At 41.3% G+C, this 25,989-nt stretch overlaps 1 protein-coding gene across 1 annotated transcript; it reads left to right on the top strand.

Annotated features, from left to right (window-relative positions):
* The first annotated feature begins 784 nt into the window (after positions 1-784).
* LOC147596538 (proton-coupled zinc antiporter SLC30A5-like) lies at positions 785-25,387 on the top strand. Its single transcript, XM_086769408.1, is given in 14 exon segments — positions 785-802; positions 2,935-3,006; positions 13,162-13,332; positions 14,139-14,189; positions 14,191-14,444; positions 14,790-14,988; positions 16,083-16,240; positions 16,870-16,999; positions 18,413-18,587; positions 19,987-20,209; positions 23,286-23,341; positions 23,344-23,375; positions 24,512-24,547; positions 25,170-25,387. Coding segments are annotated over 14 exon segments (1,746 nt in total). The 3' UTR covers positions 25,341-25,387.
* The last annotated feature ends 602 nt before the right edge of the window (positions 25,388-25,989 follow it).

Below are 25,989 nucleotides of genomic sequence, written 5' to 3'. Positions count from 1 at the left end.
TGGAATACTCTCTTTGGCCAGTTTGGATCAATTATTCTGTCTGTCTTTCGCCCAGCTTCCCGCATCGCACATTAACGAGACCTTAACGAGACTTGGAAAGCCAGACAGTGTCCTTGGTCTCATTAACAACAACTCGTATCATCAGAATGTTTTTATCAACATTCTTCACACACAAAATCCAAAACACACCGGCTACTGAGAAGAAAATTAACTCCATCCCTGCTGAAACCAGGACATATGGGACCAGCCGCTTCTGTACTTTTAGCCAATTAACACCTGTATAGTGGCTAGTGATACGCTCTTGGCCAATCAGTACCTGCCGCGAACGGTGTGAGTAACCAATGGAACGTAGATTGTGAGCTCCCAAAAAAAAGGAGACAGGCATGATGGGGGAACCGGGAGAGGTTATAAATACTGTAACTGTAAACAAAGGGGTGTGCGTCTTGGTGGAGCGGAGACTCCCGGCGCACCCAGCGCTGTTTGCTTGCCTCTATGCAATAAATTGGAAACTATAATTGGAAGCCTGTTTTGGGACTCAACTCATTTATAACAAATTGGGGGCTCGTCTGGGATGGTCTTAGTTCCTGAATTCTGACTTGATCTAGGAGGGGCGCCCCACCGTTTTTTTTTTGTTTGATTAGTGGCTCCTGGTCAGGTCGGGTCGGGACTGACACCATCCTGAACCCGAATAGAAGCAAGCAAAGAATTTGATTTTTATGAGCTCCCTTGCCGGCTGCAGCAGTTTGTTTTGCCCGTAATTCTGTGCACAAAGATCCAAACGAAGATGACGGAGCACCGTTCGGTTGGATCCGAACGAAGCGTATACTGTTTGGTTGGGTGGAAGTCGGTTGCCTGTGTGTGTAAGAGTGTGAGTGAGACGGAACCTGGTTCCGAAGCGAGTGTGGAGGTCTTCTAACCGCGGTTCCAATCTCCCGCGAGGGACTTGGCCGGTGAAGGACCGAAGCAATTCCTATAGGAGTCGTGGGTGGGTGATAGGTCCTAAACCCCCTGCAAGACACTCTTACCGGTAACCAAGGGCTGTAGGAATTGCCACAGCAAAATTCCTAGGTGGGTCACACAAAATCGAAGACCAAGGACCAGGAGAAAGGGAGCAAATTACCAGACATACCGGTAGAAAGTCCATTAGGAATAATGATTAGGAATTGGGATGAAAGGGGCCCCAGAAAAGGAAAAAGTAAATTAAAATTGATTCAATACTGTATGATTGAATGGCCGAAGGAACCTTTAAAACCACATGTCTTTTGGCCTGTTTTTGGATCCTTTGAAGACTGGATCTGCCAGGCTTTAGATATATATGTTAACTTAAAGGAACCTTTTAGTTAGGAGGAAAGCGATTATGCAGAATTATGGATCAGGACCTCACGTCCTCACCTCCCTGTCCTCCATGTGCCTTTGCATAGCTTCTAGGAGGATCTGTTCCGTGTTCTTCCCAGGCACAGAGGTGAGGCTGACAGGTTGGTAGTTCACAATGTCCTGCTTTCTACCCTCTTTAAAAATGGGTGCAATGTTTCCCTTTTTCCAGTGTCCCAGGACTTCACCTGTCTGCCATGACTTCTCAAATATCATGGAGAGTGGCTTAAAGATTGTTTTGTGCTTTTGCAAATGCAGTAATCTCAGTTCATCTTCTAGGCTGAAAAGGGATGTGAAAAGTAGCCTGCAGTAGCTCCAACAACAATGGACTTTAAGCTGCAAATGGAAACTGGCTAATGCGCTTTCAAAGCCACTGAGTAAATTGGAAGTGATTCTGAAGCAAGTTTTCAACAGGTCATCTCATCATAGTGAATTATACTGTCAAAAAGTATTACATATAAGGATGGACATTAAAAACGAACAAGGTGAAAGTAAACTTTCTCAAGGAAGGATGAAAACACGGAATTACAGATGCAAATGGTATATTCAGGAATAGTATTGATTAATCCATTGAGTTTTCAGTGAGTAAATTAATTGTTAAAATGCCCTCTAGTATTTTTCCCAGAAGTTATCATTATTTTAATATTTGCTCCATTGTGCTTGTCAATTGCTCTTTGTTTTCTAAAGTTTAAATACTTAGAAACTGGAAAGATATAGACCATATTTTAGACACCTCATTGTTTTAGTGCTTAAGTGAAAATTGATCTCATTTTTAATGCTGTTGAGTTTGCTTACTTCTGCTTTCTGTGATCTTCTGCTACCTCTACCTATTATTTGGTTTAAAAAAAATAAAATTAAATTCTTTTTTTTTTTTTATTTAGCTGAGTGTTCTGGTTTCGGCAGGGATGGAGTTAATTCTTCTCTCAGTAGCCAGTGTGTTTTGAATTTCCTATGTGAAGAATGTTGATAAAAACACTCTGACAATACGAGTTGTTGTTAATGAGACCAAGGACACTGTCTGGCTTTCCAAGTCTCGTTAAAGTCTCGTTAACATGCAGATGCAGGAAGCTGGGCAAAAGACAGACAGAATAATTGACCCAAACTGGCCAAAGAGAGTATTCCATGCCATAAACGTCATGCTCAGTATATAAGTGGGGGTTGCCTATGGGAGGGGGCATCCATTCCATTCAGGCATCCATTTTGGCATGCACCCTTGGCATCCTTTTCTTCTCTCTTGCTTGCTGGCATCGTTCCCTCTACCTTGCTGGCTTGCTCTCCCCCGTTTGCTTGCTGCTCGGTGTCGTTCTCATGACTGCTGCTCAGGCTGCGTCGGTCATTCGGACATCGGGTGGTGAGAAATCGTACATTGTTCATTTTGTATATTTTGTATATATGAATATCCTTATGTTCTGTTATTTTTTTAGTTTTTATTATTTTAGTAAACTGTTTTTATCTCAACCCACGAGTTTTCCTTTCTTCCCAATTTCTCTCCCCTGTCCCGCTGGGTAGGGTGAGGGTGAGCGAGAAACTGTGTGGTGACTCGGGCTAAACCACCACACTGAGGGTCATCATGACAGTGCTCTTACCCATGTTCTGTATACAATCATTGCTTTCCTAGGTGTTGCGGATCACAAGGTAAATAACTTATATTTTAGTAAGTTAATATTTATCTAAGTTTTGTAAGTAAGAATTTCACTAGCTCAGAGCTAGTCCAAGCCTAAATCAAAACCAAAAATGTTCAACATCCCCACCCCATATTGGAACTGAAGTAGCACTGTAATTTTTACATCCTGATTAAGTATAAGCAACTTCAGTACAGCAAGCCAAACCATACAAGATTCAGCTTGTACAGCTGATAAGAACTTTGCTGTAATGCATGATCTAAAAAGTCTCATTAAAATTGTCATAAAGTATTCTGTCATCACTGTTCTGGATGTTCATAATGCTTTGTATACAAGCCGTTTCTTGCTCACTTTTGAGATCTGTATTTTGTTGCTGCTTCTTTTTCTTTCCACAGTCTTTCCTTTACATTAGTCACTTGTATTTGGAGATGCAGATTCTGATACTTCTCAGTAGTATAGTCCCATTATAATTGGTGGGATGAATAACTGAGTATCAAAATCTTACTGTGTGGTATTGACCTGGCTGATTGAGTTGTTGTTAGCTTAGTCTTGTTGCAAAAGTGGCTGTATTGAACACTAAAACAGGAAAAAAAAATATATGGAGTAGTTGAGACAGTATTAATATAAAAATAAATCAAGTGTTAGAGAGACTGGTTAACTGTGCACAAAGCAAGTGTGATCTAAGGGAGATGAGATGCTGTGTGTGTATCTTGTGATTCATTTATAGAACAATTTTGAAAGACTTGTGAAGAAATATGGTGTGGTGCAATTAAAGATAAGTGAATTAAAAGGTTATGAAAGACTTGGAGGCCAAGGTCTCGTAGTTCAGCCCCGATCGGGACCAGACTACGCAGTCTCTCTCTCACTTCCCTCCACTGTGTGAGGGATTTCAGTGATGGTCCATGTAGGGCCACTGTGGGAAATTACAAGCTGCACACAGCTGTGAGAATGTGACCTTGGAGAGGGGAGCTAGGAGGGTTGTTATTGAGCAGGATGTTGCTGCTATCCAGGAACCGCTGTTAGCCAGCAGGGCACATACTTGGCAGGCCTTGCTGCATGTGCTGGCCACGCGTGCATCAACACCTGGTCAGTACTCTTCCACTGCATCTGCTGAGGGTATAAACAGAGGCGTCTCAGAGCAGAAAGAGAGAGAAAGGACCCAGAGCACACTCTACGAACAACAGGGGATGCCCTGAATGTGCTGTGCCTACCTCCCTTCTCTGCTCTGACCCCGCTGATCATCATCCTCCTGTTCGGCGGTGTCTCCGGCTTAGTCAGGGTGGTAAGACTCTCACAAAGGGAAAACAATGCGCTGGTAACTGTTTATGCTAGGAACTGTAACTGCTTATGCAAGGCTATAACAGAGCTATAAATACTGTTGTGCTTTTAAATATCATATGTTGGGTGAGCTTTGTGCATAGGAATCCTACGAACCGGTTACATAAATTGGCGACGAGGATGGGATTCCTGTAGCACAAATGACCCAGGGAGTGGGAAGTAAGGAGCGAGTGGACGGGGCTTGGTCAGTGGAGTGCATGCTGTCCAAGAGTGCGCTGTCCCATGTGGGTGGGGGGCAAGGAGCCCTCAGTCTTTGGAGCTTTGATTCATCATGATAGAGGTGGCATGTTTGTGTGTGTGTCCTTTGTGTTGACCGTGTCATACTTTTTTTGTGTGGTTGTGTGTCCTTTTTGTTGACAGTGTCATACTTTTGTTACTTTTCAGCGTTGTTGATGTGGACGTAAGCTTATTCCAGCTGATTTATATTTGTACTATAGCTTAGTGTTTTTGTGTATGCAGTGTCACAGGTCAACCCCATTAGAACAAGTGATACATCCAGGTTGGTATTATTGCCGTGCAAGGCGCAGTGTTATAAGATCTTTAAGTGGAGACGGATAGGCAGTGCAAACAGACGAATTAACAGATTATAGTCTGGAGGAAATGAAGTTTCCTAGACAAGTATAAGCAAGCTGTGTGTATATGTATAAGAATGAAGTAAATAGTATGGAATAAGGGGTGAATACTGTCCTGATTTCAGCGGGGATGGAGTTAATTTTCCTCTCAGTAGCTTTGGGTTTTGTATGTGAGGAATGTTGATAAAAACACTCTGATGATAGGAGTTGTTGTTCTTTCACTAGCCCAAATTGAAACCCTTCCCACTGAGGGGGGCCATTGGGCTGCAGTATCACGGGCATGGCCAGAGCCTTCAACAATTCTATGTCCCTTTCCATAGCAGCTTGCTTTTGAATATCTTTCCACCAATTGACCAATTCTGTGGTCATCACCAGAGCTACTAAATTAGCTGAAGAGCAACCTCTTTGCAAATTATCAGGGCAGAGTGGGGAAAAAAACTGGTTTCTTTTTTAGGCCTGGATCAAAGGAATTTTCCAACTCACCATCAGTCTCAAATGGAGGAGCAGACAGGATAACAGGTGCTGTCACAATTCCTTTCTGCACATTATTCTCAGACATTACACACCATGCTGGTAGTAAACCTTTGATAGTAAGGTTTACTGGTAGTAAACTTTGATACCATGCTTTTCATAATTCCTGATTGGTTACCTCCATTATTTGAGATAATGAATTTGCTGTGCAGGCTTCAAACCTGTAGTTCTCTAGCAACAGATTGGTTCAATTCTACCTGTTTAGGCATCAGTTGTCAGTATATAGTTCAGTTACTTAGAGCATAGTCTTAAACTCTACTGCATGCTACACAAAGAGCCAACTCCTCTTACCATTTCTGTGCTTTTATACCCATAGATCCTCTAACCACCACCAGGTGTCCCTTATCTTTTTCCCACCACCAGGTGTCCTCAATCTTGCTTTCCTTCTCTTAAAAAGTCCCTTATTTCTCAATCCCATGGCTTCTGAAATGCGTTGCCCCTAACAGACAGTTATGTGAATTCATTTGCTTTCCTCTATGCTGTGGTTAAAGTTCTCTTGTTGTTTATTTTTCCATGTTTTGTGTTAACATATACATGTGGGAGGAGACTGTTAAACTGAAAAGAGATCAGGGTGATCAGAAAAACTAGCTGACTCATTTATCTTCTTTATCAAGGTTAGTTAGGTGACAAGTTTAGGTCATACTATAGCTATACTTACAGCTATCTAGTTAGTACTTCTGGGTCTCAGAAACTTTTATAGTGATCTAGTTCTTAGGTTACTTTTGAAATTGTAAGAGATTACTGGGTTAAGTCAGATTCTTAGTACATTGATCCTGATACTGTTTTCTGAAGCAAGTTTTGCCAAATTTTTCTCTGTCCTTAAGAATACTTACAGAAATTTGTCCGTACTTTATGCTACAATGCAGTAGCATAAAATACATCAGTTTATCTGAGTTACTTTCCTGCCTGGAAATGGCTGCTGTGGTGTTGGTTTTTTTTTTAATCAGAGCTGAATGCTCTGATACAGAGAAATGGAGGTGAAGAAGCAGTAGAACATGTTCATTTCTCTTAAGAGAAACAAAGGGCATCTTATTGCTTATAGAAGTACTGACGTGTGGAAAACGGACTCCACAATCTGTAAGATTGTAAAGTAGGTATGTTTATTCAGCGCTGGGCAGCACGGGGAGGTAGTCCCACCAAAACCGTGCGCACCTGACGCGGCAACTCACTTTGAATTTATATAGCCAAGTGTTACATATACATAAAGTTTCACAATACGCCTATACATATGCATGACCTATCCCCGCTTTGTATTAAAATTAGTTCCAAGGGGTCATTTTCATAAACTCCTCCCATCTGGGCTTGCGCAGTGCCTCCTGGTGGTGGTCGTCCGGAGTTGTGGGGATGAAGGCAGGTGACTCCTCTTCGTCACCGCTAGTAACCTTTTGTTCTTGTGCAAACTCAGTTATCCCTTGGCTTTTATTCAAGCTGCAGGGTCAGTTTTAGCTGGTTCTTGAAGCGACCCCCTAGTCCTTACCAGGAACTGTCTTTCGTGAAGAATTGCAAGACTTTCTGCTTCAGATAGTTTGCACAATGGTTAACAAATCATTAAGCAAGTGGTTAGCAAAACATTAAGCACTATTTATCAACTTGATTCCTTAGTGTGCACAGCAATAATTAATCAATGCCATATCTACTAAACTTTCTTTAACTCCTTCTCTCAGTACCTTGTGATTTTTGTTTTTGTAAGTACAGACTGACCTCAACTTGGTTATGTGCATCGTGTCATGGATGGTAAGGATACAAAAAGTGACCTAATAAATAATTGATGGTATAGAACTATTATAGTTTACCTGTCCAATTAAATGACAGGGACTGGCCAATTCCAAAATTTGATTTATTAAAGCAAGCGACAAGTAAGCAAAACAGCGCTGGGCGGCCGGGGAGTCTCCTGCTCCACCAGCGGCGCGTGCTCACTTCCCGAAAGTCACTGGTTTTATACCCTTCAGTTTATACCCTAGGCAGTTTCCACGTCCTTTCCACCCTTGTGGTGGACGGCACCCGTATGGACCCCATTGGACCTTCAGGTATTTGTCTATACCACTACCCGGTATCCAACTAGGGGCTATGGTCTCACAACCCCAATAACTGCAATAATACTGATTAGGGGAGTTACAATAACCTTTCCCAGGATTCGAGCTGGGGCACATATAAAATCCCAGGTACTCCCAGCATCGGGATCTCGGGACAAGCTGGCATAGAGTGGCATTAAAGCTTGGTCCTCCCGGTGTTGTTTGGGTTGCAATAACCTGTTGATCTTCAAATCGGAGTAGGGTCAATTTAAAAGGTTGATGGGGGTTATCCTCCGCTTGTACTAAGTTTACACAGATTAAAGCAAATAAATATCCAATGCTGGGGAGGACTGGTGGGTTCTTGTTTCTAATTTAAACTTCCCTTTTTAACCTATATAATTTGGTTGTGTCCCTTTTACCTCAAGCAATAAGGCCTGGGGCCTCGGGGGTGAGTTATGTTGATCATTGTTATACATCCCCCTTGAGCGTCTCTTTTTCAGCCTCCACTTCTTTACATCTCTGCCTCCTTCGCCTACACTTTTGCCTAGTGCAGCGAGGTGTACCATCTTCTCGGCAGCAAACGTATTCTTCAGGAGAATGCTCTTGTTTCTCTTTTTGCTTCTCATAGGCCTCCCAGTTTTTTTGCTTTAACTTGAGGTCGTATACAAGGAATGTTAGGCACTGTAGTTCTACAAATTACTTGTACAATCTCTGGGTGGTAGTATTCTCGAGGTTCGTTTGGATGCATACACCCCTTTTCTGGGTTAATACCGAGTGCCAAAATTTCCCACCAGGCTTGGGTCCACTTAATTATTCATCCAGTGGCCACCAACAACCTTAAAGCTTGTTGAGTTACTTTTCTTTCCTTTTTATAACACTGTTTACAGTGATCCCATAAGAGAAAGTCCTCGCTACAGTGATCCCACCAATTCTCCTTACATAAATTGCATTTCATACAAACAAAAGGATAACAAATACAATCCTTCCTAGGGCAGAATATAGTGTTAGTTTTAATCCAGTTCATTAGCCTTTTTCTTACGCAGCTTTAATTTTAGAGTTTCTGGATCTCCAGAGCTCTCCCACTGCTCCTCAGAGATGGGTCCTTTCACTAGGCTGGCATGAGTCCACCCTCTTTCAGCAGTCCGAATGGCGGTTTCTGTAATGAGTAAAACAAGATAAGGCCCTTCCCAGCGGGGAGTTAATGAGGACTCCTTCCATGACCTGATTAAAACTTTATCTCCAGGTTGTATATTGTGTATTGCGATGTCCAATGGTCTCCGGAGTGTACCATACCTCAGGGTTTATTCTTCCCTCATCAACTGTCCGTAAAGGACACAATTTAATTCTTAGTTCATTTTTTATGACTTCTAAGCTAATCCCTAATTCTATCATTAAATCTCTGCCTAATAAGTTATAGTCCGCCTCAGGCACTAACAGCAAGGACCCCACCCCAAATTTAGAATCACTTTCCAGAACCACATTTTTTATTACGGGAACCCCAAAAGGCTCCCCTTTTGCTCCAATAACTTCTACTTTCTCCGAGGATATCTTACACCCCCGGGGCAATTTTTGAACAGTAGATCTTTCTGCTCCAGAGTCCACTAGGAACTCTATTTCTTGTCGCTGGGGACCCACTTTTAATTTTATCAAGGGCTCAGTTTTCTCCCAGGTCCCCAGCAGATAGAGCCCCTGACCCCTCTAATCTTCTTTAAATATTCTCTCATCCATCATCCTCTTCCTACAATCCTTCTTAATATGTCCCATCTTCCCACAATAGAAACAGGTCCTCGTTTCCTTCTCCCTTCCCTGGTCCCTACTTTCCTTTCCAGAGGGTCCCGATGGGTTAAGGTTGTATTCCGTCTGGGCGGAGGACCTCTCTGTCCTTCCCTTACTGCTGCAACCAAAAGCCTAGCTTGTTTCTTCTGAGTTTCTTCCTCTCTCCGAACATAAACCTTCTGCACCTCCCGGAGTAACTCATCTAATCCCCTTTGCTGCCAGTCTTCCATCTTTTCTAATTTCTTCCGGATATCGATCCATGACTTAGCCACAAACTGAGTTTTCAATAATGCTTGCCCCAAATCAGTGGTTGGATCTAACCCGGAGTACAATTGTAAACTCTTCCCTAGTCTTTCTAACCATTCTGTAGGGGTTTCATCTTTCTTTTGCTGTTCATTAAATGCTTTGTTAATGTTTTGTCCTCAAGGAACAGCTTCTTTAATTCCCTGTATAATTATTATCTGTAAATCGGACATGTGGCCTCTATCAACTTCGTTCTGATTATTCCAATTAGGTTTCTGGGTTGGCCACTTTATATCTGCTGCCGGACCTCCTTGATGTTGATGGTCCCATATCCTCATTCCAGCTCGTCTCATCATATCTCTCTCTTCAGACGTAAATAAAATATTCAAAATTGCTTGTAGCTCATCCCAGGTATATATATTAGGACCTAGGAACTGATCCAATCTTTCCGAGACCCCTAGGGGGTCTTCCAAGAAACTCCCCATCTCTTTTTTAAATTCTCTCACGTCCCCTGAGTTAAGTGGGACGGATACATACCCCACGCCAGGTTGAGGTCCCCCCATCGCAATTTCTCTAAGGGGGTATAACTCTGTCCACTCCTCCCTCCATCTGGTTTGGCTACGGGTTACTACCCTATCTTCTTCAGGGGAACTTGGAGCTGAGTCATTCTCATACCCTGGCGCCACCGGTGGGGGGGGCACCAAAGGCTGCGGAGGAGGGGGTGGTGGAATATAAGGGGGAGGCGAGGTAGGAACCCCTTCCTCGTCCTTCTGTTTCTTTCTCCTAGCCCCTTCCTTCTTCTCCTTTAAAGGATATAGATTCACTCTGGTCTCTGACCCAATCCATAAATGGGCATATTCACTTTCTTCCAAACTAAAAGGTTCCTTTGAGTGTACATAGATGTTTAGGGCCTGGCAAATCCAGTCTTCAAAGGACCCAAATACAGGCCAATATAGATGGTCCCCTCTAATTTGTTTACCACCCCAAACTTCCATGCAATAGTGAATCATTTTTACTTTATCCTTACCCCGCCTAGAGGGGTAATCATCTCAATGTTTAATCATTAAGCCTAACGGACTATCCGGTGGTATCTGTGGGAGCCTAATCTGAACCTCAGAACCACCCATGGGATCAGAGGGCTTGCTTTTCCTCTGTCCCATCTTCTGAAGCGCCTTCTTTCACTCACACACTCACTTCCCCTGGTTCGTGGCCCAGCCCCTCGCGGGGTTTGGGAACCACACTACTGAGGGTCCGCGCTCACTTCGCCCGGTAGACTACTGAGTCCGGTGGATGTCTCACACAAGCATGCTTCAGGATACCCAACCCCAACCAAACGGTTAACCGGCCTATACTCACGCGTCCTGCGTCTTCGTTCGGGCTTCGTGCACAAATATTATGGGGTCACCGGTTTTATTTGCTTACTGTCAAATTTGAGGTTCGTCAGTAAAGGATTTGGCGTAGAAGCACCCTGACAAGGGCCGCTTATCCAGTGGGGCGCCTCCCCTGCCAAGGACCTCAGGCCAGATTGCCTTCATCCGAGTCACGGCACCAAAATTGTTATAGTTTACCTGTCCAATTAAATGACAGAGACTGGCCAATTCCAAAATTTGATTTATTAAAGCAAGTGACAAGTAAGCAAAACAGCGCTGGGCGGCTGGGGAGTCTCCTGCTCCACCAGCGGCGCGTGCTCACTTCCCGAAAGTCACTGGTTTTATACCCTTCGTCTTCCGGTATACGTGTCTCCTTTAGTGGTGCACTCTGCGTCTGCGCGGCTTGTTGCTAGGGGGTCATTTGCTGCCTTCCTCAGCCTCCTGGTGGTCGTGGGGATGAAGGCTCCTTGTCTTCCTCACGTCACCGACTCCTCGTCTTCATGAGCCCCCACCCCCCCTTCTTTCTCAAGTCTCTCATGCAATCCTGCATGCCATGTTTACATAACCGGATGCTTGTGGCTGACCTTGCATACTTCATGTAAATTTCCATTGTTCTGACAAAGTTTGATGAACAAACAGTTCACAGATTACCACAGAACGAAAGTAAGTTTTGGTCAATAACTAATGGAGTTTGATGTGCTTACATTGATAAACTAATTAAACAAATCTGCCTGTGTTCTTCAAGCCTAATGTGCCCCTGTTATAATTAGTTTTATAGAAAGGAGCATTTTAACATTGAATTAAGTTAAATTATAAAAGAACAGTGTAGTCACAAAGTGTTGCAGATGGAGTGATGCACTTCACTCATAAGAGAGAAGTAACAATATACTTTATTGATACAAAAGAGTGAGTTAACAAAGTTTGATAGTAAATGGTAAATGTGACTGATTTAACAAGATTTGATGGCAAGGTACACTGGATTATTTACTGCATAGAGGACAGGGTCACACAAAACTGTCAAGGAGACCCTCCTGTTGAGTCATGAGATTCAAAAAGGACCCCCTTGCTTTCTAAACTTCTCCTAAGAGAGGAGTCTAGGTGCGACTGGATCAAATCCTAGTTCCAGGCTTGATCAACAGTTTATATCTAAAGGATTATATGTGCACAATCAATCCTTTATATCACTTAGCTAAGATTTCAAAGTTTAGCATGCTATTAGTCACTTAATGAGGATCTGTTGTGGCAAGGAATCTCTCAGCCTCAAGGAGTAACTTTGAGAGGTGTCTCTGCTCAAGGGGAGATCTCAACGTGCAGCTCACTGCCATGCAGGAGAACTCAAAGGGCTCTTGGGCTGCTCACTATTTATGGAGTAAGAGAATTGACTCATAGTCATATTTGCACAGTGCCTGTAGATGTTAGTTTCTGCCAAATTTGACTTGAGTTGGACATTGACCAGCACTGTGGTTAGGTGGGCACGTTACCATAAATTAGCCCTTGATATTGTGTTGTTATCTGTCTCCCCAGAATCCACTTTGAGCCAGATGCCAACCAGACACACCTATCACTGATGGTTATCACTTGAGCAGGGTTGGGAAAAGTGGTCAGGTTGCAGGTGTCAGGGACTGAAAGAGTTAATGTCTCAAACATTGTTGTGGCTGTGGCACAGGGTGCAGTCTGCAGTCTGCATAGGGAAGGTGGAGGCTGCATGGGGGATGTGCAGCTCCCCAAGCCCCTGTTAACGACTTGCCAAATATGGCCAGAGGTCACACAGCGTTCATCTGAGGAGGGGGCTTCCGACTACTCCTCACATTAGCACCCGCTTTGCCACCTGCGCAGAGGACTCAGAACTTTCTGGAACCAGACGCTTCAAGGGGCAGAACTGGAGGCAGGGATTAGACTATAAAAGACACTGCCTGAGGGAGCTGCGTGGCAAGCCCCCCATCAGAAGACCATCACAGCCACCTGCCATCATCTCACACAGCTGTGAGAACATGACCTTGGAGAGGGGAGATAATGTTAAGCTTGGGAAGAGGGAGGGGTGGAGGGAGGTTATCTTGTTCTCTGTCTCATTATCCTGCTTTGTTTTTAGTAATAAATGAATAGTTTTCCCCAAGTCGAGTCTGTTCTGCCCGTAACGGTAACTTTAAGGATTTCTCCCTATCCTTATCTCAAACCTCGAGCGGTTTTTCTAACATTATCTCTCCCTATTCCCTTGGAGGGTGGGGGGAGTGAGAGAGAGACTGCGTAGTCTGGTCCCGATCGGGGCTGAACTATGACAGAGGTATTTGTCTCTTAAGAAATGCTAACAGGATCCCTCTGTTTCCAGGGAGGAGTACTGCTTCTGGTACTGGCATTGTGCTGCAAGGTTGGTTTTCACATGGCGTCCCGAAAACTGTCTGTAGATGTAGGTGGAGCCAAGCATCTTCAAGCTTTGTCTCATCTTGTTTCTGTCCTTCTGTTATCCCCGTGGATCATTGTCATCCCTCTGACAACAGAGGTAAGATAGTAAGTATAAAAATAAATAATTTTTTCTAATGATTCTGCTTGTGAAGTGCAATTTAAATCTTTCCTTTAAAATATCTTTAAAATTACCAGAGTTTCCTTCTTTATTTTTGTAGTAAGTTCTGTTTGAAAGTTTTCCTCTATATTTTGATGTATATCTGTGGTAACGTAGTCACGGAGCCCCGCCGCATGCTAAGCGAAAATCATTTATTGTTACAGCTTATGTGCTTACATACCCTCCGATTGCCCAACTACCACTAGGTGTCCTTTATCTTGTTTTCTTCTCTCATGAAGTCCCCTGTTTCTCATTCCCAAGGCTTCTTGTTTCTCATTCTCATGGCTTCTGATACTCGTCGCCCCCAACATATATGTGTGATACATTAATTTCCTCTTTTGTGTGATAACTTTATTTCATCTTTCTAGCTCAGGTATTATATTCTGGAGTCACATACTAACATTGCACAAGTATTAATGACTGTATAAATAGAGGGCTCTTTTATTCTTAAGGAGTGGATTATTTTAATTTAAATACATGTTTGGTTTGCCTGCGTGCTGAGGGAGAGTAGACCATTGCATATGGCATTGCTTTTAAGCACATGGAAGTACTTTAAATAAGGTACTGTAGTGCACATTAGGTATATGTGTCTTTCTGTAGCTGGAATGTTGGTTTTATATGATAAATTTAAACTATAAAAGTATTTATGTTTTGATGGATCGCTGAAAGTGAAATGGATTTAATATTGTATATACAGTCACATTTAATGGTGAACAATCCTGTTTGAAATGTATTTTTTGTTGCAGAGCAAAGTAGAGTCTTGGTCTTCTCTCATCATGCCTTTTGTAACAGTAATCTTTTTTTGTTGTGATCCTGGATTTCTATGTGGAGTCCATATGCTCTGTCAAGATGGAAGCTTCCACATGTGCTTGATATGGATCCTTTCTTATTTTCATTAGTGCATTGCTTTTTGGCAACTTTTGGACACATCCAATAACAGACCAGCTTCAAGCTATGAACAAGCCACCACACCATGAAAGCACAGAGCATGTTCTTTCTGGAGGGGTGGTAGTGAGTGCTGTCTTCTTCATTTTATGTACATGTTCTTATTTGTCTTTTAATAAAATCTATTGTCTGTGTGACTGGGAAGCCAATCAGAAAATGGATGTGTGCAGAATTCTTTTGGATGAGCTTTTGTGGATTCTTTTGAATAAAAAGGGCATGAACTTTGTGCTCTTTTACTGTCTGTCTACAAAAAAAATGTAATAGATCTACTCTGTTGTGGAAGCGATGATCTAATTTTACATAGCAATGAAATCTAATGATAAACCTCAAGATGAAATTGACACTTTGCTGCCTGCAGATTTCTTGTAAGCTTTGATTGCAGATAAAACACATTATAAAATAGCTGTGAAGCTTAGAAACAGCAACAAAAAACTTCAATACTTTCCTTGCAGCTTGTCCTCCCCCTCCAGGAAAGGGCAGAAGGGTACCCTTATTGGCTATTTCCCTGAAGGCACTCCTCTCTATAACTTCATGGGTGATGCATTGGAGCAGAGCTCTCAGTCATTACCCGAGTTTGTTAAGGAGTCACTGAAACAAATCCTTGAGGAGTATGATTCTAGGCAGAGCTTCTATTTCTTGTGCCTAAATCTGGTAAGTGCATGGTTTGTTTTTTTTTTTTTTCCAAACCAAATCACAGTAGTACATGCATAGTACAGTAAGAAGAGTTATTCTTTAAAAGGTTCCCATGATTGATTGTTTTTAAAGTGACCCTTGATAGAGTAGTTTCATTAGATGGAATGTGAAAATAGAATATTCTTATGCTAATCTTACAGTAAGTGGCAGGTCACTTTGATTTGTTGTCACAGTGTGACACTGATTCTATGTGTAATTTATACCAGTAAGTAAATATTTGTATAATGGTATGTTTAAGGTTGAGGTATCTCAATGTTACCAGCAGATACTGGTATCTCAATGTTACCAGCTGAAACTAATAAGGCCTTCAAGGATGGGGACAACAAAATAATAAGTGTGGGATCAATTAGTGTCATTTTGGAGTAGACTGGTTTTATTTCTAGCTTCTCTCTTTCTTGAATAGGAAAAGATCATACAGTAAGAAAGATTGATATAACCTCTTTTGCAGAGATCTCCCTTCGTTCCTTGGCAATTATCAAAGAAAATAGGGGGAGAAACTTGAAGTATCCATAACTTTAAGGAATTCCATTATGGAATATGAAAGATGGGAAAGAACGTTTATAGGCAGACCAATTAATAGTAGTAAATCGTACAGGGAAAATGTATGTATTAAAAATGTTACCTTGTGTACCCTTCTCAAAGCTAATTTCTAAGATTTCTAAGTTTTACAGAACAGATGTATAGATAGCATTGCTTTTACACTAAGAATAGATCAGATCACAGTTGTTACATTGTTTAATGACAAAATGCTTAAAATCTTCTCTGCACAACGTTAGTTTAAAATTCTAAAAGAAAACTTGAATTTACTCCTGTAGGTTGTTTTCTTAGGTCTAAGGCTTTTGGGAGGGTAGGTTCAAAAATATCTCTTCGTAGACTTGGAATGTGTTGCTAACTTTTTTTTTCGTTGGAGGAGAGAGAAAATGGTCTAGAAACACTTTGAACAATACCTTTTAAGATTATGAAGTGTCCCATGGAAAAAGTTTCCTGCTAGCTACCAAGACATTAAATTATAAGTTAATCTTCAAGGAAATATTGAAACTCTCTTGTTTTAGGCTTTCACTTTTGGGGAGTTTTTTTATGGAGTATGGACCAATAGCCTTGGTCTTATTTCTGATGGATTTAACATGCTTTTTGATTGTTTTGCATTAGTGATGGGGCTTTTTGCAGCTCTGATGACAAGATGGAAAGCAACTTGCATATTTTCCTATGGGTTATGTATATTAGAATCTTTAAGGACTATCTGAAAATTATTCTACTTGCTCATTTTCAAAATGCCCTGTTATAAAGGTATGTTTGGGATATTTTAATGGTGCATGCTTCTGTGGGTTTTTTGCTTTGTCTTCTGTTCCATTTGTATTCATGCTATTCCCCCCTGTGAAAAAGTGTCTAAAATGTAATTTGCATTTATCTCTACAAATAAAACGTTATAACTGTGAATGCTATTTAGAAATTGCCTCACTCTATCTATGTATGTATGTCAAACAAAAATATATTGAAAGTCAGTGTTTACATGAGGATTTCAGTTCTGCTGACATAATCAAAATGTGTATGGTTGAACTGCATAGCAGTTTAGCAGTTTGAAACCCTGAATGTGCCCTATATATATGAAAATACTTATTTTATTATAGCTTTATACTATTGGTGTTTGGACAATTGCAAACTAGCTACCTGGTGGTCAGAAATAAATTATACAGAAATTAAGGCATAATTTTGTAGCACTGAAGAAAAAATCAAATAAATGTTAATGCTGTATTAAATGTATCATAACTTTATTATAGCTTTGAAATTTATTCAGAGTACTCATTCTTCACTCTCAAAGGTACATATGTATCCTTTCAGGTATGGACGTGTAGAAATTCTCTCTGGATTTATTAATGGCCTCTTTCTGATGGTAATTGCTTTCTTTGTCTTCATGGAATCGGTGGCCAGAGTGGTAGATCCTCCAGACATAGATACAAACATACTAACTGTAAATTTTGTCATTCTGTTTGAATATTGTTTGGCAGTTAATGGTTCAATTATGTTCATCTTAATTAAAATAAAAAGTTAAGGAAACTAAAGTTGCATACTCAAGTGATCTAAACTGTACCTTGACTTTTTAACATATTCTAATTTTAAAATACAAACCACATCTAATTTTAAAATGCAAAAATATATAGAGGTGAATATAATTTAATTATAACAGTTAAATTGAATTTTTTTCTGAGATGTTACAGCTCTAATCTCTTTAGATGGTGGTCTTTCTACAATAAAACATAGTAAGGGAATAATCTGTACAAGACTAAATTTAGTTGTGCTGTTATGTATACCAATGTCAATTTACTACACAAAAGATTTTGTATTAGTCTCTGAGGAACCTCAAAAATCAGCCAGAATTCATAACATTATGCTGAGTGTGTTACTATGGCATAAACAATCATGAAGCTGCGCATAGCTAATCTTAACTACAGCTGTGTCTCTCTACCTCCCACAGCTTCTTGAGGGGCTCTCCACTTAAATTTTCAAGCTTCCATCTCTTTCTTTCAAATGCAATAGTTCATTTTCTTCAAACTATTTTTTTTTATTATGAAATTCTGCAAATCCAAGCTGTCACTTACCACATTTCCAGCTTCACTTGTTTTCTCTCTCTCTCACACACACACGAATTGGTGCTCTCCTGCTCTCAGTAACAAAGTGTAAAAGATTTTTATGTAGACACAATTAAAAATATGCATTGCTGGAACTTGAGGCCTGATTTTTTTTTTTTCCTTTTTAATCTTTTATATTTGCTCTATTTCAACTACTGATTATGTTTCTTGGGGGTGGAAGGAGTTACCCCCTCTACATGAGTGAGCACAGTCTGCATAGCCAAGGAAAGGTCTAATAGCCCCCAAGTAGGACTTGCTTAACTCCTTTATTAGTTGGAATTACTCTTATGCAAGAGAAGAGTAGAAAAAAAAGCAGACAGATAAAAAGTGTGCATCCTAGATACAATATAATTTTTTTTTTTACCAATTAAAGCAAAGCTTGTATTCAAACCACTTTATCTATTTTTGAAAGTAAACAAAATAAAACACCCCTTTTTAAAATTAAATTTGCTGTCTTGTCCTGATTTGTAGATACTAGGTTTTGCATTTTGGTGGTGATTATTGGGTGGGGTTTTTGGGAAGGTTGGGGAGAACTGAATTTTTTTGAGGGAGGAAGAAAATTCCTTTGAAACCAGCTTGTGTGTTGAAAGGAATATGATGGGGAATCCATATTAGAATAATCCTTCAGTTGAAGTTAAAGCTTCCATGATTTTTCTTAATTAGATGCACAGTGTTTCTGATTACCGTCTTCTAGGAAATAAACTTGAAGACCTGGCAAGATACAGTGATGTTAAAGACTTTTCTCCCTCTCACAGCCAGTCTCTGGAGGGCTGATCATAAACCTTGTTGGTATCTGTGCCTTTAGCCACGCTCACTCCCATGGGGCTTTTCGGGGAGGTTGTCACTTCCACGGGCACAGCCACAGCCATGGGCACAGCCAGGGACAGTCCCATGGGTCTTCTGGAGGAGGCATGAATACCAACATGAGAAGCAAGTACAGGTTGTTGAATCTTACATGATGTATGTGATTTCCAGCAGATTTTGAAGATTTTCAGAATCAGACCCAGTGCTATGCATCATTCTTAAAATCTCTCTCCAGGAGTGATCTGACAGCCATTTAATGTGGTATACCTGAATTTCTCAAACTATTTCTTCATTAATGAGTTTAACTTGAAGAAACATAACTTGAAATGTTTCTTTGCATGGCTTTCTTAGATGTGGGCAATACCTAAGAACCAATAAAAAGCATTAGCCTACAGTCTTCACTAACATTAATAAATGGTAATTGTAAACCTTATCGAATAAGCTTAAAGTCCTTGTTTCAAAGTTTTGTCTGGAAATGAAAGTACAAGGTCTTCTCTATAAAGATATTACCATGCTTCTAGGTATCATATAACAGCTGGTTGTAAAAACACTGGGGGAGGGGATAAGAAGCAGAAGAACAAATGCAGACCAGCAATCTAGAATATGCTTCTATTTGTGATTCAAAAGATAAGGCGGTAAAGATGAAACTTTCTTTTTTTTTTTTTCAAATCTAAAATCAGAAGCTAACTGAGAAGGGCAATGTATATAAAATTTCAGCATAGCTACTACTTAGAATTTTTTGCCTAGTAGTTAGAAAGTAGTTATTTACCAACTGCCTGGTTTATAAAAAAAAATCTATAAAGGAATGAATTTTTTTCTGTAAGCTTGTCAGAGCATAAGCATTTTAGCTAATAGTCTTGTATTTCATTTGTTGTTTTACATCCTAATTCAGTTGGCTATTCTGTTTTCTGGCATTTTTGTGAGGCCTGCCCATACTCTTAGCTATTTCAATATTCTTTAAAATTCTGATGCTTAACTGGCACTAGTCTTACAAATGGTTAGAGATTTATTTTTCTGTGTACATTGAGAATGTTACCCACCATTAAAACAGTATAAAGTATAAAATTCCCAGCAGTAGCAGATAGACAATCTTACAAAACTGGAGCAGAGTTGGCATACAAAAACCAAATGGTACATTAATATCTGCCCACATTAGCAGACCAGTACATTTACACTGATCTATTTATCGTCTGTTAAGGATCAGTCCTACACAAAATTAAATGATTATGCTATATAGTACGAAATCCACTAACAATTTAAAGACTATTCATGTTTGGTTTAATCTGCGAATACCTGCCTATTGCACTGTAGAGTATTTATTTTTTTACATTGATTTGTAATTTAACATTAGAAAAGCTAAATGTTTTGCTTAATTTTATACTGTGTTAGGCAGATAATTGCCTCTGTTTAGCTTGAGGGGTGTTTATTATATTTAATAAACCCTTCTGTGTTTCCACTGTTGAACATATACATACATTTTAAACAGAACTGTTCAACTTAATCACTCAGTTTATTTTGTTTTCAGGTGTGTTTCTGCATGTGTTAGCAGACACTCTTGGCAGTGTTGGTGTTATCATATCTACGATATTTATTCCGCAATTTGGATGGCTCATAGCTGATCCACTCTGCTCTCTTTTTATTGCTACGTTGATTTTTCTCAGTGTTATCCCACTATTGAAAGATGCCTGTCAAGTGCTTTTGTTGAGGATACCTCCAGAACAGGAGAAAGATCTGCATGCTCCTTTAGAACTACAATTCTAAATGTTTTCATATACAAACATGAAAAGTTACAACTGGTTTTAACAATTAATTAAATAATTAATTTAATAATTAATTTTAGTAATTATTAAACTCAAGGAGTTCAGTCTTGACAGCTTCTGTTGTTTTAGACAGCTTCATGTCTCAAGTTGTTTTAAATCTATTTTGCAGAGATATGAGAGGATTAGGAGTTCTACTGTTTTGCAACTAAAAAAACTTGTACTATTTTTTGCTTTTTTGGGTGGCTCATGATTTCAGACAAGTATAGTAACAGTATGGAAAAGGTACTTAGTACTAAGTACTTAGTACTAAGAAAGTAATGTAACAATTGCCAAAAGCTTATGGCCTCTTTAAACCTGATGTGTACAGTTCAGGCTACAGGATTATATCTTGAGCCTGTAATTGCAGGTTTTCTTATTCGTCCATATCGTGAAGGGCATGCTGGTTCACAGTAGGTGAGATAGCAAAAGTAAAGCCGTTTTTTCTAATTACATTTTCATTCTTGTCATGGTTTTGTTTAGTGAGGGGGGGCCTAAGGTAGTAGCTTCTGTAGGAAACTGCTAGAAGTCGCTCCCCTTTGTTTAGTGGACTCGGCTGGGCCTAGGGCAGACCTGCTGCTGGCCAAGGCCGAGCCAATTGGAAGCAGAATGTCCCATGATAACGCCTCTGCGATAACGTATTTAAGAAGGGGAAAACAGGAAAAAAAAAAAAGAGGGAAGAGAAGATGTGAAGAAGCTGAGCGGGGGCAGAGGCGGAGAGGGGGAGGCGCAGGCCTCATGGGCCTTGCAGGCCTCACCCTCTGGCCTCTTGCTAGGCAGCCAACTGGGCCTGACTCGGTCCGGCCTGGCTGCAAGAATTGGAGAGGAGATGAGAAGTGAATAAGATGTAAAAAAGATCCTGAGAGACATCTGCCAGCCTGTTGTGAGGAACGGCTGCAGACACCAAAGTCAGTTCAGAAGGAGGGGGAGGAGTAATGCCAAGATTCCCCTGCAGCCTGTGGTGACGACCATGGTGGAGCAGGTTGTCCCCCTGCAGACCCATGGAGGTCCACGGAGGAGCAGAGATCCACTTGGAGCCCGTGAAGGACCCTGTACCGGGGGAGGTGGATGCCTGAAGGCAGCTGTGGCCCGTGGAGGGCCCGCTGGGACAGCCGTTCCGGAGAGACTACTGAACTCCGTGGAAGAGATGACCCATGCCGGAGCAGTTTCAGGAAGGACTGTGGCGTATGGGTGGGACCCCACGATGGAGCAGGGGAGGAATGCGAGGAGTTCTTCCCCCAACCATGAAGCAGCGGCATGAAACAACGTGTGATGAACTGACCGCAACCCCCATTCCCTCTTCCCCCTGTGCCGCTCGGGAGGGGAGGTAGTAGAGATAATGTTAAGCTTGGGAAGAGGGAGGGGTGTAGGGAGGTTATCTTGTTCTCTGTCTCATTCTCCTGCTGTTTTTAGTAATAAATGAATAGTTTTCCCCAAGTTGAGTCTGTTTTGCCCGTGACGGTGACTTTAAGGATTTCTCCCTGTCCTTATCTCAAACCTCGAGCTGTTTTTCTTTATATTATCTCTCCCTGTTCTCTCGGAGGGTGGGGGGAGTGAGAGAGAGACTGCGTAGTCTGGTCCTGATCCGGGCTGAACTACGACAATTCTAGTCCATTCTCTTCCTGTCTGCCACAGTAGGATATCTACTTTGAGGTGGTACTTAAGTCTTTACTGTTGGCTCATTTGAAGTTCCTGCCCAGAATTGTAATGCAGACCTCAGTGTGGAGAAGTGCTCTCTATCAAAGAACTAGTTACATGATCTTTGAGGATGCTGTCAACTAGAGTCAGCAAGGAAGACTATTCTGATGGTGTCCTGTCAATTAGTAGAGGAGGAGATGTGTTCTTGTCTGTGTGAGAAAAAAAAAAAAAAAGGAAATCGGCTGGGAGAGACTTGTGTAGTGAAAGGAAAGTGAGGCAGAGTGGGGTTTCACTTTTTGATGAGGGAAGACAGCAATTCTGGGAGACTGAGGAAGAAGAAAATACTTTTTGAAAACAGTCAAAGAGCAATTCATTAAAAGATAATAAGAAAAGCATTTTAAAAAATACATCACAATAAAACAATATGCTTGCTATAGGTTGACCTCAGACAGCAGCCCGGCATCCACACAGCCACTTGCTCGCTCCCCCCTTTATTACCACCCCTGCCACTGTGACAGGGGAGATAACAGGAAGAGCAAAAGCAAGAAAAATCTGGGAGTAATATAAAGGCAATTTAAGAGGTGAAGGAGAGAGCTGAAAAAAAAAACAAACCCAAAACAGTGCACCATCTCCCAGAAGCAGACTGATGCCCAGACAGTCTCCAAGCAACAGCCACCTTGGAAGCTAAAAACCCCCTTCTTTCTGTACCCCAGTTTTTATTGCCGAGCATGGCATGCAATATCCCTCTGGCCAACTTGGGTCAGCTGTCCCAGCTGCCCCCACCCTACCTGCTGAGGTGAGGGCAGAGTGAGAGAGAAAGCCTTGACAGTGCCCAAGCATTGTTCAGCAATAGCCAAAACATTGGTGCATTATCAAAACTGGTTTAGGCACAAATCCAAACCATAGCACCTCACCAACTGTTGTGAAAAGAGATCAGTCCATCTCAGCCAGACCCAGTACAAAGATCAATTTCAAAAAATTATATATTATGGGAAGATATTATGTCTCTGAATTAAGTCCAGCTATGATAACTAAATAGCTGCTTATCCTGAATAGTGAGGTGCCCTAGAAATGGTTAAATGCCCTGCCAACTTTCTGGTTTGTCTGTCCATTGGTGTTACTGTGATCTGTATACTAAATCAGTTTTTTCTCATCCTCTTTAGCATTTCACTCTGCTGGGTTTTTAATTTATTTTAACTTTTAGCTTCTAGTCTTTGACAGTAGTAGTAAGGTGACCTTTCAATACTATAGATTTCTGTATACAGCTTAGCTGGAAAGCTGCTTTGCTATACAGCTTTGTTTCCCTGTGAAATATTTACCACCAATATCCATGTACATACACAAGTTTAACATGTATTCTTAAATTAATTGTCAGTAATGTAATTTCTTTACAGATTCAGAAAACAGAGGGAGTCATATCCTACAGAGATCCTCATTTTTGGTGTCACCTGTTGTGGCAGGTACAATATATGTGCAAGTAGTATCAGATATAGAATCATAGAATGGTTAGAGTTGGAAGGGACCTTCAAAGATCATCTAGTCCAACCCCCCTGCAAGGAGCAGGGACATCCCCAACTAGACCAGGTTGCTCAGAGCCTCATCCAACCTGGCCTTGAACGTTTCCAGGGATGGGGCTTCCACCACCTCTCTGGGCAACCTGTTCCAGTGTTCTACAACTCGCATTGTAAAAAATTTTTTTCCTAATATCCAATCTAAATCTACCCCCCTCTATTTTAAAACCATTACTCCTTGCCCTATCGCAACAGGCCCTACTGAACAGCCTCTCCCCATCTTTCCTGTAGGCCCCCTTGAGGTACTGGAAGACCACTATCAGGTCTCCCCGGAGCCTCCTCTTCTGCAGGCTGAACAGCCCCAACTCTCTCAGCCTGTCCTCATAAGAGAGGTGCTCCAGCCCTCTGATCATCTTCGTGGCCCTCCTCCGGACCTTCTCCAACTGGTCCATGTCCTTCTTGTGCTGGGGGCTCCAGAACTGGACACAGTACTCCAGGTGGGGTCTCACCAGGGCAGAGTAGAGGGGGAGAATCACCTCCCTCGACCTGCTGGCCACGCTTCTCTTGATGCAGCCCAGGATGCGGTTGGCCTTCTGGGCCGCAAGGGCACATTGCCTGCTCATGTTAAGCTTCTCGTCCACCAGCACTCCCAAGTCCTTCTCCTCAGGGCTGCTCTCAATCCATTTCCCGCCCAGCCTGTATTTGTGCCTGGGATTGTCATGACCCAGGTGCAGGACCTTGCACTTGGCCTGGTTGAACTTCATGAGGTTGGCACAGGCCCACCTCTCCAGCCTGTCAAGGTCCCTCTGGATGGCATCCCTCCCTTCCAGCGTGTCGACGGCACCACACAACTTGGTGTCGTCGGCGAACTTGCTGAGGGTGCACTCTATCCTACTGTCCATGTTGCCGACAAGGATGTTGAACAGGGCTGGGCCCAACATGGACCCCTGAGGGACGCCACTCGTGACCGGTCTCCACATGGACATTGAGCCGTTAACCACCACTCTCTGAGTGCGGCCATCCAGCCAACTCCTTATCCACCGAGTGGTCCGTCCATCAAACCCATGCCTCTCTAGTTTAGAGAGAAGGATGTCATGCGGGAAAGAAGGATGTCGTGCGGGAACAAAGAATTATACAGCAGGTAAGTTGCAAGGGTTTTAGACCCTAATGTCTTAATTTCTTACTCTGTAGACCTTTTTCAGTCATAGACTGAAGTTTGAAGCTGCTGTTTGTGATCATTTTTGTAGCTATTAATTTATGTCTCAGAGCTGGTCTCTAATGCTGTACTTCCCCTTGCCTGCTAGCTTGGAATTAGCTGCATAAAAAGTTGTTTCCTAAAACATCTGCCAAAATCACAACAACAAAAAAATGTGGGGATGTTTTTTCTCACTGTTGAAAGTGGCACTACATCTGCTGTGGGAAAAGGAAGAGGAGGTGGATTTCATGCTGCAAAACAGGCAGTAAACACTAGGGATATCTGGATGCTAATCGTGTGTTTATAACTGGCTGACTAATACCTATCTGCCTTGAGTTTTTCTTTTCCATAAAAAGACATTATCTCCTTATGCAAGACACTGAGAATTACCCATTATGCAGAAGTTACAAAAGCATACCCTCTGAAGCTAGTCTTCGCTTTCCAGAAAATTGAATTCTTTATGATATTTTTTTTTTTAATCTACAGTATTTCAGAGCCAGAATACTGCAAGTTACTGTGGGATGCATATCAAGTGTAATACTAATGTTAACCATACTACTCTATTCAGGTTACAGCGATTCTGAAAGATGCTGGCATAAACAACCTAAGTGTCCAAGTTGAGAAGGAAGCTTATTTTCAACACATGTCTGGACTCAGTACAGGATTTCAGGATGTCCTTGCAATGACTCAGCAGCTAGAATCCATGAAATACTACAAAGATGGTACTTACATCATGTGATACAAAGTTATGTTTGCCAAAGGAGGTGTAAATGGTGAAGCTGTAGGATTCCATATTCATATTACTTTTTGTCAGGAGATCTTGCACATACATGTACAGAAAAAAGTACTATATATTTGTATTTTTTTGGCATACTATCTATATTAAAATTGGACCAAGATGCTTTTGTAAAGGAAATAAGATGGACTTGAATATTTGCTGTATATGTGAAAATAGTGGAAATCTTAAATACTGTACTTGGTGTTTATTAAACAGAAGTCTTGCAACTTGTGGATGAGCATGGATATATTCCATACTTTCTCTTAAGTATGGAACATCATGTTAGCAGTGGCAAATGGAAATAGTTTCTATTAGAATGCAAACATCACATCAACTGAAAAATATTTTTATTTCTTTCAAACATAGCTTGAAGACTCTTTGAATTAAAAAAAAATACATGTTTATTATGGGGAGTACAAAACAACAGGAAGTCATGTTTTTTGCACACTTTGTTAGATAATAGAAACACAGTTTTTATATTATGTCTCGGTGTAGAGATCTTATTTCTAAACTTAATTTTAATGCATCAGAGCAAATAGATGTTGCCATTTAAAATTTATATCAAAATGGGGTTTTTTTAGAAGAGAAATCCACAGGTTAACAGTGAGAA

The sequence above is a fragment of the Chlamydotis macqueenii genome, chromosome W, assembly GCF_036417535.1.
Source record: "Chlamydotis macqueenii isolate bChlMac1 chromosome W, bChlMac1.mat, whole genome shotgun sequence".
NCBI classification, from domain to species: domain Eukaryota; kingdom Metazoa; phylum Chordata; class Aves; order Otidiformes; family Otididae; genus Chlamydotis; species Chlamydotis macqueenii.
The sequence above is the reverse complement of the archived record's forward strand: the minus strand, read 5'-3'. Positions and strand labels throughout refer to the sequence as shown.